The sequence below is a fragment of the Pagrus pagrus genome (genome assembly GCF_965226575.1).
Source record: "Pagrus pagrus genome assembly, chromosome: 19".
NCBI lineage: Eukaryota > Metazoa > Chordata > Actinopteri > Spariformes > Sparidae > Pagrus > Pagrus pagrus.
In genome coordinates this window covers 13,018,943-13,040,258 of record NC_140203.1, presented here as the reverse complement: position 1 = coordinate 13,040,258, position 21,316 = coordinate 13,018,943, and the positions used below count along the sequence as shown (strand labels likewise).

The following is a 21,316-nucleotide window of genomic DNA, read 5'->3' as shown; positions in this document are numbered from 1 at the left end:
TTATTCCTCCACTGAACCTCCTCATTCTCCTATTCTGGAGTTGTATGTGTGTCTGTGACAGAGTGAGTGCTCAAGCAAGTCTCTGTTGAAGAAACCACGTGAAATAATCTTTTTTTTTCTTCGATGTACATTTTTGCCGTCAAGATAATCTGTTTGTTTATATCTTGCACGTATTTATCAGCAGTTTTTTATGTAAATAGTAAATAGATTTGGTCCATAAATAAATCGTACAGATATTATCAGCTGTAATCTAATAAAACAAGGCATCCTGATTAGATTAGGAGGAATCAATTGAAGGTTGTTGTAGGCTAAGCAAAGCCATGACTGCATGTTCAACAGGGGAAAGGATTTCTCTGTATTATAAACACACACAGTAGCACAAACTGTGGTACTTGGACACACAAGGAAAGCAGTCTGATACACCAGATTAATTGTAAATATGAACATGAGGATTCTCTATGGACATGTTTACAACACATTCAGAATCTGCGTCTCAATAGACCCTTTTCACAGCAGACATTTTGGCTCGTCAAAGCAGGAAAAGCATAGGTGTGACCAATGACATTAACAATGTCTCCATGGAACTACACTGATCGTTTATATAATGCCTGTCATCAGCATGACAAACCAGTTGTTGTCATGATGCTATCCAGTTACGCTGAGATTAACCACGTACATGTACACTTGGCCACCAGAAAGTAAATATATGCTCGTACGCCCACGCACTCGACCAGTGTTTGTCTCTGTGTCATATCGGAACAAAAGCAGGTCCATCTGACGAGGCGGGGAGCAGGACAGCGCAGAGGGGCTGAGCTGAGCAGATGTTCACAGGACCACCCTAGCAAGTGTTTGTTCAGTTTGCTCTGGGAAAAGACAGATAGAAAGTGATCCGCCCAAACGCCTCACTCTGGGCCACTGATGGCAGATACACACTGCCTCATTGTAGACGGGTCCTGTTTGTAATGGAATGTGCCGATTGATCTTTAGACCTTTAACTGTTTTCTTTGGCAGAGCGGGCTGCATAAGCAAGTCCAATAATACAAGTACGTTGGAAAATAGGCATGCGATATATTAACTGCTAAGTGGAAAGTGTAAATGCAAGTACGGGCACAGATGACATCAACATCTGGTTGGAGGGTGGGGCTCTTTAATAACGCTGTGCCAGGCTCGGTTGTTGCGCCGCTGCTCAGCCAGAGAGGAAATGCATGAGAGATTGTTGACTGTTTTCCTAATATGGCAGAGAAAGGAAGGAGGCCAGTGGACATGCTGTAGCTCCTAGTCCGGAACCAGCCCTGCTGACTCACTGTCTGTTTTTTTTTTTGTTTTTTATGAGGAATTAGGGAGACACTGTCTGCATGTCCGGTCCAAATATAGGACGCATTGTTAACAAAGGCATCTGTCTGCATTCGAGTTTCAATGCTTAAGCAATGGAATATTTTGTGACATTGAAGTTGCTTGTTTTAATACAGACTACATCCATCCATCCATCCATCCATCCATCCAAGTGTCTTTTGATATTGTGTTAGACAGTTCTAGCAAATAATAAGAATAAAACAAAAGGAGGGAATGTTGGAAATCTGCCGGTTTCTATCCAGGACATCTCAAGAGAGGAGACAAACGCACCACCCTCCCCTCCCGTAGGTGATAAAACTGTGGCAGCTGCTTCAATCATAAGTGTAAATCAGATGTACGCCACACTTCAGCACCGTTCTGAATGCGGACACACACCCTACAGTACAACAGATTCACACATACTGCTGGTTTTTCATGTTTTACCGCAGCAGCTTAACTACAAATTACATATGATTATTGTTAACCACTTTCCAAAGCTTAAAGTTTTCCCACTTTCCAGGCTCCCATTTATTTTTTATTTACTGCAGTGCGCAATAAAGGTCAATTTTCAGATGATTCATCACTGCAAAGGTTTTGGTGCCTTTATTTAAATAAAAATACAAGATGTAACATTTCTGCATTTAAATGTTTAAAGTAATTAGAACTTTGTTATATTATTATTATTACTATTTACTTTTAAAAATATTTGGCAATTTTCCCTCAGATGTATTATCCATTACGTACGTATTGGAGGCACATTATTTTACAGTTGAACAATAAACTTTATGGTCCAAAATGGAATCAGAGCACTGAAACAATAAACACGAGGTGGTTGATAATGTCGATAATATATTGGTCGTGCTCTAATTCAAATCCAGAGAAATACGTTTCATTTTCATTTTCTTTTCATTTCAAAGTTTCATTAATTTGATTTCCTGTCACTATGACTTCCAGGTAAACATCAGACAATAACGTCAGAGAGTGAAGAAGGAGAAAGGCGAACATGACGCGAATAAAACATTACCATGTCCGTGAAATATTCTGTATGAGTCACATAGATAGATTTTCATCGGCAATGATCATTTGTTTAACAAGAAGGTTCCCATGATCGCACAATACTTAATGGCATCATCAAACTACTTCTTTTGTTTTCATTGACCCCAAGTGGCAGGAATTACTGTGCTTTTAACGTTCAGAAATACAACTTTGCTATATTTTTGTCTTCACAGACCTCCCAGTGACCCTAAAAATGGAGTGCCTAAGGTATGTAAAGTGTAATATTCACATAAAAACTGTATATAAGCTCAAATTTATGCTCCTTTTCTATATAAATATTATCCCAATTTATTTAAAGTGAGCATGCTTATTGTGCCCTTCTGAGAAATGTGTCAGAACACAGATTGGTTTGGCATGCATAACTGACCTGAGACGTCACTCTAGAACTTGTGTGGCACAGGCATGACTGTGATTCAAAATTTAAAACACAGCTTATTTGAGTGAGATTGCTGTGCAGTGCTTTTGTGAATGCCTGTTTACATGCATGAGTTGATAGTGGATTTTTTTTTGTGTGTGTGTGCATGCTGTGTGTCTCCACCTTCATCCAGGACGAGCCACAAGAAATCATTAAGCCCGTCCCAATCACTCACCCTGCCCCAAGCAGCACATACACCAAGCCATCAAGCCAGCCCAATCCTGCATACAATAAGACAGCCCGGCCTTTTGGCGGGGGCAGCGGTGTGGTCACGGCTTCTCCCACCCCGGATGCCCCCAAAGTAGCCACCATTCCCTCCGCATCATCTGCTTTCACGCCAGCTGCCCCCTCTCAACCACCGCAGCCTCCATTTCCGCTGAGGTCGAGCCCAGCTGCTCCAGACTCCAACTCAGTTCCCAGGCCCGGTCCTGGGCGCTCCGCCTTCACCTCCCCTTACACCTCTTCCTCCTCATCTAACTCCTCCTCTCCAGCCAGAGTGACAGCCCCATCCTCCCAACCTAATGTCCCACAGCCCTCCGTCTATAACACGCCTATCAACCTCTACTCCAATAATAATGCTTGTGAGGTGGCTCTGGGACAGAGGCGAGGTCTTCTGGAGAGCCAGGGGCTGTCAGAGCACTTCAACGGGTAGGTACCATTCATCAAACCCTGTTAGCATATGGTTTCTCTTACACTGTCCCTTTTTAAATCTGAGGAGTAAAGCCAAAGTCATATATATATATGGAACACCCGCTCCATTTATGTTGGCGTGAGCGCAAAATATAGAATGATTTAGTATTATATGCACATTGTGTCAGATCCAGAAGGAGTTGTGGTTTAAAGAGGCCACACATTAGTGGACGTTTTTTGCTTTGCAGTCTACCTGAAGGATTATATTACAGAGCATTAAATATTCCATTCTGCTCTTCTTATATTACCTCATGCCCTATTTCGCTTCAAAATACGCTTCTCATTTGTAAAGCTAGCACTGAGACAGCCCATCACTCATGTTTTCACACAGCTAGGTACAAGAGAAAGCCGAGGCATGCTGCACATCTTGTTTAAATCTTCCACAGGGCAACTGAAAAAAGGAGTCTAGACAACACGCTAACTGATGCTACTGTCTGCCTATCTATAATTGACAGTGCGGTTCGCAGCTCTGCCAAGCACACAGTCTGCCCGACAGGCACTGCTGGTGCAACACTTGTTTCTAATTAGCCAGAGTCCTGGCAGCTATGTGCTTCGAGGGACCGGGGACAGAGCTAAGTTTGGCTGGACTGGGCTTCATCAGCAGGGTTTGGCCCACTGGTTGGGTTACGGTAGACTGAGCGAGTTCTAAGTGATTTGCCATTCTTTTTTTGCTCATTCTTTACTCTCTATCACCTGGAAAAAATAGGTCACAGAGATCTGTTTTTATTGGCTTTAAGTGAGCAAATGGCTTCACACTTAAAGGTCCAGTGTGTGAGATTTAGGGGATCTATCTGCAGAATGCAATGTTATGTTCCCCTCAGTGTATAATCACCTGATCTGTTTTTGTGACCCTAGAATGAGCCTTTTATTAGTCTGCCATGTTTCTACAGTAGTACATTAATCACATGTTGTAAAATTGATGATTGTTTGTTCATAAAGTGAGAAAGGAAAAACAAAAATAATGATTTATGGTAATCAAAAACAAGCTATTTAATAAATATCCAGAAATTTAAAGGTGCAATATGTAAGAATTAGCCACCTGGTGAATTCATACTATGAGGAAATAGGGGCACAGCATATCAACAGAGAAACCACTTACTGTTGCTGCTGCTAGCTAGTTAGCTCAGTTAGCCATGCAGCTAGCAGTCCAGACTTAGAGCTTAGATCTCATCAGATATTAGCTTGCTGGTTCTTGTATTGATCTTTTCATGAATGTTTATAAAAAAGAGTGTAAGTGTCATTATCAGGCACAACGTTACTGCTCCATCTTATCAATCTCTCTGTTGCCTGAAACCTTGGACTGTCTCCTCATAGAGGTGGAGTGTATTTGTTGCAGCATGTGTGTGTTTGTGTCCTGACCTGCATGCTTTGTTTGGTTTCCTTGAAGCACATTCTCTCAGAAGGGCTTTCCAAGCTTGATCTTTTTGTCAAACTGACTTATTCATGCTCCATCTTCGCCCTCGATCCTTTTCCATATACCCATCTTTTGCCCACAGGAGAAAGAAGAGACAGACACCAAGTTAGTGCTGCGAATGATAATATACAGTATTTGCTGCAGTAGCTTTCTAACCACGTGGAATGTGATTACAGCCTTCACTTCTCACTGGTTTATGATTACCAAAGGCATGCTTTTGCACCTCTTTGAGCTAACCCTCACAAACCTCACGTTCGTGCTCATCCACTTACAGCACAAAGTCTTTTCAAGTTCTGAACCCCCCCCCCCCCATTAAAAATCCATCTCTGACGCACCACAGGACACCCAGTGGGGGTCGGCTCATACTGGTCATTCATTTTCTCAGAGGCATCAGGCTCTCTGTTTGCTAATGCTGTATTTACACGCAGGCCTGTCAGTGCACTAGGCTGCTGAAGTCACCCAGCCCTGCATCTGTCTAGCTCCCATCTGCTACTGTTGTCAGTATGTTTACAAAAGGCCAGACAAATCACTGGCGAGTATATTCTGCTTTGGCTAAAAATAGCCTGACTTGAGCTGTCTTCGATCATCCTTCACCTCGACTTACCTGACACACACACACGGACTAAAAATTGCACATACTTGGACTTTTGACATTGAATTGACTCACAGTTTGGAATAGCACTTGGACTAAACTGTGCATGTAAACGCTTCATATAAATATTATTGCATTCAAGAGTACTGGCAAATTATTGTAGGAAGAAAGGCTGATCCTTAGTTTTTAAAGCATATTACTCCCACCTTGTGGTGAGATATGCTCATGTCACTTTCATCCCAAACACTCACTGCTCTAAATATGCAGTCGGTGTGTTTAATTGCACCATTGTAGTGCAGTAAATCTAACTCCTCTTCACTTTTTCACTCATTAATCAACACCCTCTAGACATTAAAATGACTTTAATTTTATTATCCACCTGACTTCTATTCTGTGGTTTTCTCTAACAGTGAGCCTCAGAGAAATCTTAAGTAAGTATAGGTCAGAACAGTTTCTTAACTTTCCCATACAAACAGTGCAGTACAGTCTACTAAGCGCTTAATCTGTGGTCGTTTCTGCCTTTGTGCCTTTCCCTCCCTATCTTCTCATTGCTTGCCTGCAGAACTCCACCTCCAGCTAGACCTACGAGGTAATTCTGAAATCTAACTGCCGTGAGGTCACACTGTGAGACATGTACCTACAAGCTGCACCTTTGATCGAAAGTGGAGCACCTGTTGCATAGTCCAGATTACATGTGTGCTGTGTGGGTTTGTTGCTTGTAAGATTGAGTGTATGTAATACCTGGAACTTTGTCATTCTTTGGTGGAGGCTTTTTTATGTTGGACAGTTGATATTAAACAATGTTTTTTTCATTTTAAAACACTGGTGCTTTCCATGTTTTGTAAAATCCCAATTTCTTGGTTTATCTGACTTTATAGGAAACCAGCTGCGGAGCCTGAGAATCATGCGTCTCCACTGAGCGATGCCAGCAAGAAGCGCCTGATTGAGGACACAGAGGATTGGCACCCACGAACTGGCACCTCACAATCCCGCTCCTTCCGTATTCTGGCCCAGCTCACCGGCACTGAAAAAGGTGTGTACCAAAAGAAGGAACTTAAGTACAAATACTCACATACTGTACTCATTAAGTACAATTTTGAGGTACTTGTTTACTTGTTGAGTATTTCTGTTTCTGTATTTTTATTTTTATTTGATAACTTTAGTTACTAGTTACTTTATAGATTACATGATGCATCAGAGCCAGTGTAGCACATTTATTTTATCAGCAATCAGGTAAATAAGAAAACACTGATTCAAAATGTGGTAATTAGAAAAGATCTGATAATTGGTTGGCCCATAGTATAAAGTATACGTGTACATTTATGTATAATTTACTTTTACTTGTACTTTTATTACCTAAGTACATTTATCATCATTAAAATTACTTTTAATACTTAATGACATTCAATAGAAACTTTTACTCCAATCTCATATGAGTGACTTTCACTTTTACCAAAGTGATATTTAAACATGATATCTTTACTTTTACTCATGTCTGACTTTGTGGTACTTTTTACAACACTGTATGTACCAACCACTGTATGCTTATATGGCTACAGACAGATTGTTGATGAGGACTTAACACACTGCAGAGACTTATTACTGTACTTAGTAATTGAAACTGGCTGAATTTAATTTTCAGAGTATTGTAAGGCTCATTTGTTCATTTTAGATCCATTAAACCATTTAAGACTGGAACACATGACAGATTTATGCAAAGGTTGCCAGTTTGAGGGTAATCCTTTCAACATATTTTCCTTAGAAGCTGTTGTATCACTTTACTTATGTTCCTGTTTTATAATCAAATTTCCTTTTTAAAATTTGATTGCCTCTGTAGATCACAGCGACATTATAGTTTATTTGGTCACAGTAGCTTTCATCACCATATCATTTAATATATCTTTTATGTTACTGTTTTGACTTGAAGTGGCATTGATGGTTACATGAGCAGGCTGCGGCTTTGGGCCTCCTTCCACTCGAAGGGTTTGTGTGTACATTTGTAGATCGGTTTAACTGATGCAAGATGACATTTACAGTAACTCATTTATTAGAATGAAGTAAGATGAGAGCTATCTGCACCTCTCTTTTTGTAAAATGATGTTACCAGACTCTCGTGGAATATGCAATGGGCTTTTTGACCATTTGATGGATATCCAATGTGTTATGGTGTTTCTGCAGCTACGAACAATTCATAGGGTGTTTATTCATGTATACCTTGCAATGACAAGTTGGAACTACTGTAGAACAAGTCATAGCAGCATTGTTTTTTATTATACATTTTACTTAATTTACAAATATGTTGTTTTTTTTCCCCTTATTGTTGCAGAGCAAGCTCCAGAGAACACTGGAAAGAAGTAAGTGGTTGGTGGTTTTTGATATAATCAAATCTGGTTTGTGTGTTGGTGAGTACTTTTGCAGGAAATACAGTAATGTGGCAATCATGAGCAATTTTTTGATCATTGAGGTTTCAAATTCAGAATTGGCCCTCAAAGTACTCATGTAAGCATGTCTAGGAGCCTGTAATTCAGAGTTGAGCCCTGATTTCCTGGTCTTACGGTCCTGCAGTATCATGCTTCATTTAAGGCTTAATTTGGAGAAACCACACGGGGAGCTCTAAGAGGAGGACGGTTGAGTGGTGACAGCCATAGACTCAGCACAAGCTGTGATTGCTACTGCTGTACTCAGTCCTAACTTGATTTAATCTGCAGTAAACACAGTCTGCCCCTTCGTACGAGATCCCCAACCAATCAGCGTGTCACTCACTGGAAACTGTGGGTAATTAAGTGGTATTGTTGGTAATGGCAGCCTTGCCAGATGGAGATTCCTGCTCTCCTTCTGTTAGTGAGATTTTGTTTAGCATACCCTTCCTTAAAACAGATATTACACATCTGCCTTGACTTGTAATTCAATACTCATCCGCAAGGTCTCTTACTAACTTTCCGTTATTTCCCTTTGTGCGACCTCCTGTGTCATCTTTTGCTTTTCTGCTACAATCGTAACCTTCCAACTGTCCCTTTTTCTCTTCTTTCTCTTTCAATCCTGTCTTATGGGGAAAATCAGAGCGAACAAGTTGGACCCAGAAGTTATAGGACACAAGTACAACAAGCTGAGAGATTGGCATCATGATGTTTCAGCACGCGTGCTAAATGTGTAGTTGTTCTGTCTTGTTTCAATTTGTTTTATTTATTTTATTTTGAGCATTATTAAACTTAAATTACATTCATTCGGTACTTATTTAACATCCTGATTCAATTTCCCCAAAGTTTAAACTACTCCAGTTGTTTTGCAAACAAACTCTGCTGTAAAAGTCGTTTTAAGGTACATGTTATCTTTGTGTAATTTTATTTCAAAATGTAAATTAAATGAATGCATGCAAGTTAATGTGGATGTGCGCTTATAAATGCAGCATTGCAGTATATTACAGTGTATATGTGTACTTTTCTGTGACATAGTGTTTGTGTCTGACCCTCCTTTTCCTCTGCACACTTTCTGTAATCTTATACTTTATTTTTCTGAGCATGTCTGTATGTTGTTCCTCTATTTTCTACACTAACCAAAGTAGTTTGTCAGCTTTTGATGACTTTACCTCAATAAACCGTTTTCTTTCTTTTCTGCTGTTGCTTATTTCTAAATCCCTTATTTTCTTCGTGCTTGGCAGAAAAAAGTAACCGTCCAGTATATCTGTTATGTCCATTGTTCGAAGCATAATCTAATATGAATCCGTTCTGTCACAAGCAAAAATGATCTTAGCACGAGAACCATGAGAACCACTTTGGTGTCTGTCATTATTGTTATTGCAGGTAATTGATTGTCACATAAAACAACAGCCTCATACCTGATCTTGTCACGCATCATCAAAGCAATAAACACGAAGTTAAGTTGCTAAATTTAAACATGGTGTGATCCGTATTCCATCAAAAGAGCCCAGGTTTCTCATCATTTTGATTAAAGGCAGGCAGACCGACCCAGATACTAAAGCAATCTGTCCATAGTTTAAAACCAGCAATTAACTGTATGACTACATTCCCCTGTCATGATTCTCATGTTATTCAAACAGAAACACCTACAGTAACAGGCTGGATAAGTGAAAGAAAACAAGACAGGATTAAAACCACAGATTTGTGGTTGACAACAAAATAGGTTCTGTTGTTAGTAACATGCTGTGTGCTGTTGCTGAAAAACCAACAGCTTCAGGGCTCCAAAGTATTAACCTGTTGGTGCAAATCCTTTGCACAACCAGTCTGTCTAGGCTGCAACAGCGCCTACGTGATGTTTGCTGAGCGATCATTGCTTTGTCTAACTGATGGGATCTTCTGAGCCCTATTACACCCGTCACCCTGTCGTCACCATCATGTACGTCCTGGATAGCGGCTTTCAGTCAGATATTGCATCATTAGAGAAGCATCAAACTTCTAACTACCGTTAACTGTTAAACTATTCAGTCTTTACTCGTTGTGAATTTTGTGCAAGAATTTTTCTGCCTTTATTGGGTTTGAACCGTTTGCTACTCACAGGAGGTTCTCAGCTTGAACTGAAAGCTGTGAAATTTTACAAGGGGTGTGGACTAGAAAGACTAGTGCTTCTCATTTTCGACTAAAATATATTACAGCTCAGCTACAACATTTTGTACTGCCACGGGAAAAGAAGCCTCCGCTGCCTCAGAGTGTCTCCACCTTTGCTGTTTCGGGAAAATAAAAGCAATAACCCCTACTAAAATAAGATCAGTGGTCAACTCAGGAAATTATTGGAGGGTGAGCTACATGTACAGTAAATACTACAGCATCACCACCTGTAATTGTGTCCTTATGTGCTTATGTCAGTAACTGAAAAAACATATGGACTGTGGGCAGCAGTGCATATTATTTCAAAGTGCTCCATAATTATCTTGATTGTTTGCATGTGTCACTGAGACTCTGACCAACTGATTGTAAGCATTAGTACCTGCCATCAACTGTGAAATACAGTAGATAAAGTGAAGCCAATTCAGAGGTGCATTAAAGGTGCAATATGTAAGTTATAGTTCAAAACATTAAATAGAAAATTAACCAAAATCATCAACAAAATATATTTTAAAAATGCTGGTGTCATGTCAAAGACGTCTACGTATTGTGCTGAAGAGTTATCCTCTGAAGTTAGCATGCAAACCAGCTATCTACGGCCCTGTAAGCCTCTTTGTCGCAGGGGTCCCATGGCTAACTGAGCTAACAAGCTAACAGTATGGCTGTATAAAAGAATTCAGTCAGCAGCAGTTAGCAGTTACTCTGGTGATATGCTGCCCCTATTTGGTGGTCGTATTAATTCAAGAAGGTCATTTCTTAAATATTGTATCTTTAAACCTTTACTAATGGCCAGCAGGAGGCGACTCCACTGGTTTCTAAAAGAAGTCAGATTGAATGTAAGGGTATGAGAAAATGACCCTACTTCTAAAATGATTTATTACCTCAGTAAACAGTTTCCTCATGAATTTATGGCCTCAATCTTTAGATCCAAAAAGTATCTATGGTATGCTGTAGGGCGAGGCTAACTCGTGGTTGACAAGTGGCTACCGTTGTGACCTCTATGAGGATAGAGGCGTAGCAGCGTGTATCCATGGCAGCTCCAAATATGCTCACTTCTACGACAGTAATGCCAAACCCGAGGCTTCAAAACGTCCACAAACCAATGGGTGACGTCCCGCTGGCTTCCTCCACCATTTTATACAGTCTCTGGTACCTGCAGTAGAACAGAACATTGTAAGTATTTGTTTGTGTGGAGCTTCAAGTCAAGTGGTGGCACAGTCTCATCTTTAGATTTCTCTCTTTTTCAGGGGTTAGCCTCAGTTTTGACCTAAATTTGTTGTCCCAGATACGAGGTAAAGGCTCTGACCTACAGTGTTTCCACTGAAGAGAAGATAAACAAATGTAGTATTTGTATGTATGTACAAATATATATGTGTGTGTGTTTGTCTTGTAGTGAGTTATGATTTATACGAAACATGTATATCTGTTTCCTAGTGAGCCAGTTGACAAAACCACTCCTGCTATGCACACCTCGCCTGCAGCGAAAACATTTTCCAAATCTGCAGCAGCACCCAGGAACGGCAATGTCTCCTCTGCTTCCGCTTTCAAGAGTCCGGTCGCCCAGAACAAGCCTTCCTTCCAACCTGGAGGTCCATCAGGTAAGAGAACACATTCAGAAATCTTCCCCTGCTTCTGCTATTTAAAGCCTCTTGAATGCTTCTGCTTCTGCCAGGCATGTATTATCCATTTCATGTAGTTGCTTCTTTTAGCCTACAGAGGGCAGCCCAGTTCTTTCACTGCTGCTGCTCAGCTGTAACATTTATTGCTGCTTTAATACCTGACACTCAGCCATTTAAGATTATGAGCTCTATAAAAACCAGAGGTATTCCGTTAATGAGCTCAGATTATTGGCTTTTCCCAAGATCCCCTCAGTTAAATAGATTGTGAAATTGAGAATTATGTATTTTATTTTGTGTGAAAGCTGCTCTTTAAATACAGAAATCCCTGCCACGAGACCCCGAGCAGGTCAGAGTAAATATTTGCTGAAAGCCATCAGTCGGGGGTCATTATTAGCAATACTGAGACACAAGTATGCACTTATTCATGAACAGATGCACTATGTGCCCTAATGTTATTTCCCAGAAGACCCTTTAAGAAACGGCTGCTGAAAGGTGCCATAGGCCGAGAGCAGCAGAGGCCACAGTTGGTCCTCTGTTGGCTGTGTTATTTATCAGATTAACACATACTTGGGTTCAAGTAAACAAGCATGTATCTCATCGTGCCCATGTGGAATTGGGCTGGGCATGTGGAATGTGACCTTTTAAAATGTATTTACATGATTAAATATCATCGGCGCTTTTACTGTCAGCGCCCTCAAAAGTGAGAAATTATTAGAATATTTAGGCTGTGCATGTTCTTTGATCAATAGCGACCCCGTTTCATTTATTTCCATTCGTCTGTCTCTGAATTTAGAGAGACAGAACAGACGAAGCAGAATTTTGCGGTCCTGCTGTGATCCAGTTTGGATGCTCATGCTGACTTTTTCCTCCTTATCTTCCTCATACAGCCAGACAGCAATGACAGACTTACAAATGCATGTTTCACTTTCTGTCCTATTAAATGTGGCTCAGCCCTCAATCCTTGCTCTTGCCAAAGGATTCGTTTGGACTGACAGCTTGTCAACATTCACCACACTGCACCGGCTTTTCACACAGATTAGGTCGCATAGCGTCATTGTAAGATATTTTGACTCCAGTGTAATATTCTCTGCATCAATTCAACATTCGATTCAGTAAGAATCGTCATCTTACATAAATTAATGTATAGTAAATGCTACATCATGATACTATTAAAAGACGTGTTGTACATCAGCATTTCTTTTAAGTCTCGCGTCTCTCTTTTCTACTCTGATGAACACACTTGGCTGTTTCATTTAACAAAGAAGAAGCAGAGAGACTTGTACAAATAGTGAGGCGATGAGTTCATCCCTTCTTGATATTTTCAGATTGATCACATTTTCTGTTAAATTTGATTTCCCAACAGGGAGATCTAAATGCTGAAGGCCTTCTTCATAACATAATAAAGTTCTGGTGGGAAAGAAAGCACAAATTCCCCTTTTTTTGGACCAGAGGTAGTAAAATGTTTTACATAATGACTCTAGAAATATTGTCATCTGCCTAAAAATGGGTAGGTGTTTGATTGTAAACCCCCACCCCAAAATCAAAAATAGGTAGTGCTGAAATGTCCCTTTAATGGTAGCTCTCACACTGCTAAAAAAGTGAGGCAATTGTGTTTGATAAAGTCGATGAATTGGCTTATGGTGTTTATATTAAAAGCAGATCTTTAGATTAAGTGTAACAGAAACATTATTTTAGCCAAAAATGATCCACTTATCTCTGAGAGAATCTTCTCTTCTATCAGGAGTCTGAGCCCGGACCTCTCCACATCACACTTACTCTCTAGTATCTCTCTTCCTATGAACCCCTCTCCCACAGTCTTCTCACATCCCTGCTCGTGTTTATTCAGTTTGTTTGCCCTCCGTTACGAGGAAATTTAGGGAGCACTTGTCCTTTGACCTCCTTTGAGTCTTTGATAACGGTGCTCTCTTTCAATAGTGTCTCTGTGCCCGATGGTTTTACCCTCGAGCACTCCCTCCGAGGGTGGACAACACTGACCTCTTGTCCTGGATGTGTCTTTGCACTGTGAAAGAGAATAAGGAAAAACAGTGCATCCTCTCCATGTGTTTTGAGATGAGAGGAGGGGGATTATTTTTCCAGGTGTCTCCTCTGACTCTGGGAATGTGTTGTTTCCCTCAGTGGGAAAAATTGATCTCTTGTCTGGGCTGGGTGGGGTGGCTCTGTCCAGCCCAGCTGTCTAATGCTTCAGGCATGGAGGTTAGAGATCAGCAAATCATTCCCATTCACTGCCTGAAAACACACACCTAAACTGCACATATTTTCTTTCAAATAATGCAAACAAAGTCTAATACTTTATCGGGGACATTCATGCTGGGCTAGCTATTTTTTCTCCATTTGAATACTGACCCATTATTTTCCCTGCTGGTTTAGGTTTTCCAAAGGGTGGAGCAGCTCCTTCATTCGGCAAAGTTGCCAACCCTGCTCCCAAAGGTCCAGACCGCCCCACCCCTCAGCCACATCCACAGGACCTCAACTCGCTGGTGCAGCGAGCTGAACACATCCCAGCCGGCACACGCACCCCAGTGTGCGGCAAGTGCAACAATGTCATCAGGTAGATAACATCAGGAAAACTGCATTTAGAGTGTAAAAGTAATACTGTGTAGAATATTTGTCTAAGACTTAAAGATACGAAAGCTCTGATGTTTTTTTTTTTTCTAGTTACTTCCTTTCCTTTTTGTCACCAGTGAAAACAGGCGGCAAAAACTTTTTATGTAGTTTTATAATTTTTGTTGGTTGGTCAGGATAATCTTTTTTAGTGTTAGTTTGTTGTTTGTAATACTAATTTTGGCCACAAGAGGCTAAAGTGCAGCGGTACCCCGTGTTTTAAATAGGATTAAAAGCATTTATGTTTACTTCTAGGTGAGTTTTAATTTCTCCGTGCACAATTAACACAAGGTAGATTCACATTATTGTGTGTTAGCAAATGATATAATATTAGTGTCATGCGTTTCTTTTGGATAGAAACGTATTTAATTGGCTCAGTCGCTATCCAATCCGTAGATCCTGCCCCCTTTTTACATACTGTATTTCGTCACATTATAAAGATATGGAAGATATGCAAACAGCAGCGGCCGATGAGGCATCTACGTTTCTATATCAATGTGAAAAAACCTCGCAAAACCTTGTTTTCACCTGTTCTTAAGTCATAAACACAGGAGAGAAAACAATTTAGATTAGACACCAGAATATTTTGTCACACTTGCCTCTCAGGGCTTCCATATAAAAACCTTAGTATGTGGACTTTTTTTTTCTTTTTAATGAATTATTTCTTTGTCCCTCGCTTCCTCTCACCAGGGGCCCATTCCTTGTGGCCATGGGCAAGTCATGGCACCCCGAGGAATTCAACTGTGCTCACTGCCACTCCTCCCTGGCAGAGAACGGATTTGTGGAGGAGAGGGGCCAGGTGTACTGCGAACGCTGCTACGAGCAGTACCTCGCTCCCAGCTGCGCCCGCTGCCAGCAGAAGATCCTGGGGGTAAGTTGCAAAACGGAGGGGTATTGTTTTCTGTCTTCGTCTACTGTACCTGTACTGAAACCTGTACTGGTACAATAAACATCATCCACTTTCATTATCGAAAGAAATAAAGCAGATGCTCGCTGCTTAATGCATCGTTTTGAATGTGACTGTAAACCTAAATGCAATCCATGTGCATTATCTGTTCGACCTTTTATGTTAGTAAGAGAGTATAAATAGTGACATTATAGTAATGATTCCTTTATAAATAAGCTGTGGCTGACTTTGCCTACCACTGTTATATATTTTTAATACTAAATTTAATAAATGTTTAATAAATTCATACAATCGTTTGGTTAATGTAGTTGCTCTTTCCGTCAGTAGTTTTGCCACAAAGTAAGCGGTCGATGCAGTATAACAAACACAGAGAGACACATTAAAATGAAAAGACATAAAAGATATCACAAGACCCAAGTTTTATCTAAACGAGAACACTAAGAAAACAATATAATTGAAAAAATTTAAACTCTTGAGTCCTTAAACTAATTGATGGATGGACTAATACTTCAACAAGCATTTCCTCATATATTTCTTCTATTTCCTCTGCAGGAGGTCATGAATGCCCTGAAACAAACCTGGCATGTGACCTGTTTCGTCTGTGTCGCCTGCCAGCAGCCAATCAAAGGCAACATGTTTCACATGGAGGATGGACAGCCATACTGTGAACAAGGTACAACAGGAAGCCCACAACAGTAAATCAGATGTTGTCAATGAAACCCACTCATACAGAATAACATTTTGTACTATTTACTACTCAGACTACTACAGCATGTTTGGGACCAACTGCCACGGCTGTGACTTCCCCATCGAGGCGGGGGACAAGTTCCTGGAGGCTCTAGGATTCACCTGGCATGACACCTGCTTCGTGTGTGCGGTAGGTCCAGGAGACGGTTTCAGAGGTTAGATCCAGAAATATGAAAATCTTGTGAGATTAATAACACGGCTCTGTATGTCTTCGGCTCTGTCCACAGGTGTGCTCCACTTCTCTGGAAGGTCAGCCGTTCTTCTCCAAAAAAGACAAGGCTCTGTGCAAGAAACACGCCCACTCTGTCTGACCTGCCACCATGAATATGAATGTGCTGGGGCAAGGGTGTCGGTTTACAGCAATTTATATGTCAGCCAGATGTTAAATATTTTCAGAATTTAAACTGATCTGTTTCTCTTAGAATAACATTGGGTCAGAGGTTCCACTGTAAGCTTTAGTTTTGCTTTTAATATTTTCATGTTGTAACGAATTTATAGATCATTTCAAAACACTGTTAGCCTCCTGCCAGTGCCAGAGGATTTTGTTTGTGCTGAGCTTTTTTTATCTGTGCTGGACGTGTGTTGCGCTCTCGATGGGGCATTAATGTTTCACACAGGATAGGATAGTTTACTGCGATGACCTACTGAGCCCCTCAGGGGTCACATACAGTAATAGGTAAGAAATATTGATGCGGAAAGATATGGTATTAGTATAGCGAGTGAAAGGTATAAAAATTATGGTTATTTAACATTGAGGGGCTAAAATTATTTATTTGTAAGCAAGAATTGCTAAAAAGAAAAAAGACTTAAGGGCATCTGGCCTTCAGAATAAAAAATGGGAAATGTTATTGTTATATTTTATTGTTTTAAAGTAATGTGTTATGTTACCATTCCCAGGAAATTAAAGCATAAAAAAGTAATGTGTACAGCAGTGTGTAGAGACACTGTACAGGTCAAGTTTAATTGTCAATGCATAAAAGTTATATAAGGGTTCAATTCAGTCTAGTCTTTACGGAGACGTCTCCATAACAGATCGATTGTTCCGTTGAAAGCGGCTTCTAGTGAAACTGCACTTCATTCAACTCGCTCCTGGCAGTAAAACACACAAGATTTGAATTATTTGTTCAATTAACACAAAACGATGTTAATATATATTTCAGTTTCTCTTTGTTTTACACACATTTCCTTGAAAGAAAAAAACTGTGTGTACTTGTGCGATGGATTTCTCATTGGACACTGTGCATAAACAAGCACCTCTCTCCTTACTGTCATTTCAAATAAAAGGGTTCAATATTGAATGCATCATCAGAGCTCTTGAGTCCTTCTTATACCGTTAAAACACTATTTCATCCTATTTTTTCTGACTGTCACTGGACTGAAACATTAAAGGAGACATATTATGCTCATTTTCAGGTTCATCATTTTATTTTGGGTTACTACTAGAATATTTTTACATGCTTAAATGCTCAACAAACACATCATTTTTCTCCATACTGTCCCAAATGCTTTGTTTTAGCTCCGTGTCTCTTTAAGGCCTCCCCTCCTGAAGACCCACTCTCCTCTGATTGGTCAGCTCACACATGCCTGAACCAGCACCTCTAATAACAACAGAGCAGCCGAAGCTAAATCAATTATTTTATGTTGAACTAGCTGCGGTCGCATAGTGTGATGTCACAAAGTCACAGAATTGAAGGCGAGGAGGCGTTTGAGGAGCGGTGTTTTCTGTGGGAGAAATGAGCTTCTTTCGGTTTTATAACTTTCAAGCTCTTTTATGTGCGCAAGAGCCTACAAAAACACAGAAGGAAAGGAATAAAAGACACGATCGGCTTCCTTTAAGATCCCCCTCCTGCAAGTACCTTACTTTTGATTTGTGCGCAGGTGCTTTTTTATGCGTTTGTCGATACAAACGGTAAAAAGCATTGCAGCAAAGAACCGATACATCCTGTACCATAAATCCGTTGTCGTGACAGTTATTATTCAGAGAAGTTAACATGCAGGCAGACAGGCACCAGCATGAGCTGCACTTTACTTGCAGTGAGAGAGAAAAGTACACATCTCCATAGGGACAGGAGAAACAACACACACACACACACACACACACACACCTGCATTCTTGCTTGCATGATAACAATACAAGTGATTAACAGGCACATTGTTTGAGGATGACACCAGCAGGAGACACACACTCATTGCTGAGAGTCTTGAGTTATTGTGTAGTGCTATTGGAGTGATATGTACCAGACGGTGAGCTCAGCCTGCTGATGTGCACTTCTCCAAGACGTCGGAGGTGGGAGCTGTGCGCGAAAACGACTCCAGCCTCCGGTAAACGCGTGGTGCACTTGGGAAAAACTCCTCCACAACAAGACAGAGGGACGCACGCGATTTAAAGGAGGCCACAGGAGAGCTCCGATCCGAGATCTTGTCGAGCTGCTTTTGAAAGCGAGAAGGAGACGGTAAGGATGCCTTTAAACAACTCGGTATGCAGTGTGCGTTTGAGCTTTCCCCTCGCTGGAAAGCAGAGGGGCTCCGTGCGCGAAGTGTTCCCCGCGCTGCTGCTCCTCATTACAATCGCACTGGAGCCTCCCGGCGCTCAGTTTGATGCTGATAGCAGCTGCGGGACCCCCGACTGTGTTACTGCTGCAGTCTGCGGCGATGATGAGGAGGATGCTTATCGGTAATTGGTGCCATGATCGGCGCTCAGCGCGTCTTAACGTCCGATCTGAGGGAGGATATCGCTTCTGAACTGCGTTGAGATGAGATGCAGTTGAGTTTATTGGTCGTTTTGAATAATTGACAGTGAGATAAATAAAACAGTTAAAGTGATGAATGTATGCTCAGGTCAGATCTGAATATGTTGCTGAGTTCTTGCTGCCTTGTTGGGACTGAAGCTTTGGTAATATGGCTGATTGAAACAGCCCCACGTCATGGCTCATGTACTACATTGGTGGAAAAGTGGCATAGTACAATTTATACAAAATACTGTTAGTCTGTTTTTGTGCTTCTTTTTACCTCTGCTGCACTTATACTACTCAGGAAACACTGTACTTTTTACTCCACTACATTTATTTTATAATTATTTAACTGGAGTTCCTATTTACATTAAGTTGCACATTCAGATTAAAGGTGCACTTTGTGGTTTTGGGGAAGAAATTAAAGGACAACACGTCATTACCTCATTGATATTTTAAATATTAAAACTCTGAGTTTGAATTTCCTCTCCAAAACTACATAGTATATCATAGCATATCTTTAATAATACAAAATGTAACCTCATCAACATATAAAACCTGATTTATTATGATAGATTAAAATATGATAAGGCAGTAAATTCACAAACTAGCAGTGTCATCAATATTTATAAAAACTGTTGTATAAAGTCCCCAAAAGTCATACTTGGGTAAAAGTAAATATATTGTGTTAAAATATTACTTCAGTAATAGTGCCATAGGAATAGTACTTGAGTAAAAGTCTATAAGTATCTATATACTCAAGTATCAAAAGTAATTTTCTGGCAAAAAATATACTTAAGTGTCAAAACTAAAAGTGAAAGTCATTCATACTATGGTTGGCCGAATATTGGCCTGGACAACTACAGTATCAGATCTGATGTTGATGAAGGTTCTCAGTCATCCGGGTCATGATAAATCTACGTGCTGTATCACAGGCAACTGGACTTGTTTCAGTTTCTTGAAGACGTTTGATACGTTTGACGTCAGATCTGAAATGTAGCGTTTTTTAGATTATTGGAATCGATGATTTTTCATCTAATTGCAGATAAATTAAATACATTTCAAATGTGCAACTAGCAAGCAGTACATTTCGATGCTAATGCTTTTGTAGCTTTACTTAGAATGTTTGAATGCAGGACTTTTACTTGTAAGTACTTCTACAATTTGTTGTTACTGCTTTTACTTAAGTAAAAGATCTGAGTACTTCTTTTACCACTGATGTCGCTGTTCAGGAGCGTTCAGTCAGATCACATCAGCTTCATCACCGGATGCAGTTCATGCAGTTTTCATGGGATTCTAGATGTTCCAGATTTCTTAAAAGATTTTTGTCTATGTTAGTTTAAATGTTGGATGGTCACTTATATGACAAACTCCTCCTTATAAGGCGGATTTATTGATTGAAAGTTAGCCTCTATGGACCTTGTAGTGGGATTCTAAACTTTTGCTACTAAAGTCAAGCCTGAACTTGAAGCCTGAGCTTTATAATGTTATTTGATTACTCTGGATCTCACTTGTCAATCGGGACTCAGATAATGCTCGTCATTGTAGAGCCCACGTGCCATTTTTACACCCACTGTGTGTGTTAACATCTGGCAGCGAGCTAAAGACTCCATTGTCTGTCAGTGTATAGTGGCAGTGGCATCAATGGCCCTCTGTGCTTTGCATGTGATCGCTGGGTATCAGAGAACCAGAGCTGAGGTCTCCTGATGTGTCCTGATGTTTCCATCAGCATCTCAGATCCCAGGGTGAGCCGTGCACAGCCTGCTGCTCCTCCTGCAGGTGTGTGGTTGTGTCTTTGCAACCCTCGAACTCTCTGCAGGACAGAGACTCTCACTGAAGCAGAGCTGAGTGAGTGTTTATAATAAACACACAGAGAGTGTTCAAACCACCACCCACCAACCACCACCCAAGCCTTGCTGCCTGCCTCTGCCCCTGGCAGCAGTAACGCCCGTCATTAGTCTTACATGATGGTGATGGCATGTCAAGTGAGGGGGCATGGTGAGGCAGCACTTTGTGGTCTACCACAGACTCAAGCTTCAAGTGTTTCAGCTTGTTGGACTGGCACTGATGACTTACACAGTGTGTGTGTGTGTGTACGTACATTCATTTTGTTAGGCTCATGTGTTGTAGCAACATGAAGGCAGGCATGTCTTAAAATACCTGTGTGATTAATCAACAGTTGTTTGGTTTGTATTTCAGAAAATTATGAAAAACATGGTGATCAGTGTTTCCCAGAGCCCAAGATGTCAAATGTCTTGTCTTGTCCACAACCCAAAGGTATTCAGTTTACTGTCATAGAGGGGTAAAGAAACCAGAAAATATTTACGCTTACGAAGCTGAAATCAATTTTTTTGACGTTTTTCCTCCTTAAAAATGACTTAAACCATTTAATTGATAATCAAAATAATCGTTGCAGATTAAAATAGGTGTCAACTAAGCGCCAAACGAGTCCTCACAGATCTCTTTATGCACTGTGGTGCTGATAGTTATCAAAATAAATAAATAAAACTCTGACACTGAACAGCACTTAAAGTGCCTCTGAGGGACTTTTTCTACATGAGCACTTGTGGACCGGTAATGGACTTCTAGCACCACAAATGGAAAAGTGAAGGATGATGAGACATCGCACATTTG

General features: G+C 40.6%; 2 protein-coding genes across 7 annotated transcripts in view; both read left to right on the top strand.

Moving 5' to 3' along the window:
- Positions 1-17,255, top strand: part of pdlim5b (PDZ and LIM domain 5b) — a 42,201-nt gene extending 24,946 nt beyond the window's left edge. For 5 of the 6 annotated variants that reach the window (XM_084383548.1, XM_084383550.1, XM_084383551.1 and 2 more), the window contains 10 exons: positions 2,562-2,595; positions 2,937-3,451; positions 6,378-6,532; positions 7,826-7,853; positions 11,493-11,656; positions 14,066-14,246; positions 14,990-15,170; positions 15,759-15,879; positions 15,968-16,083; positions 16,181-17,255. In XM_084383548.1, coding sequence (XP_084239674.1) covers positions 2,562-2,595; positions 2,937-3,451; positions 6,378-6,532; positions 7,826-7,853; positions 11,493-11,656; positions 14,066-14,246; positions 14,990-15,170; positions 15,759-15,879; positions 15,968-16,083; positions 16,181-16,264 — 1,579 coding nt within the window. In that variant the 3' untranslated portion in view covers positions 16,265-17,255. Of the gene's footprint in view, positions 1-2,561; positions 2,596-2,936; positions 3,452-4,989; positions 5,013-6,377; positions 6,533-7,825; positions 7,854-11,492; positions 11,657-14,065; positions 14,247-14,989; positions 15,171-15,758; positions 15,880-15,967; positions 16,084-16,180 lie in introns of all 6 variants that reach the window. The other variant, XM_084383552.1, reaches the window with a different exon arrangement.
- Positions 17,256-18,210: 955 nt separating this feature from the next.
- The window catches only part of bmpr1bb (bone morphogenetic protein receptor, type IBb), a 58,597-nt gene continuing 55,491 nt past the window's right edge, over positions 18,211-21,316 (top strand). Inside the window, exon 1 of the mRNA XM_084383667.1 lies at positions 18,211-18,406. The gene's annotated coding sequence lies outside the window, so the exon portion shown is untranslated. The remainder of the gene's footprint in view (positions 18,407-21,316) is intronic.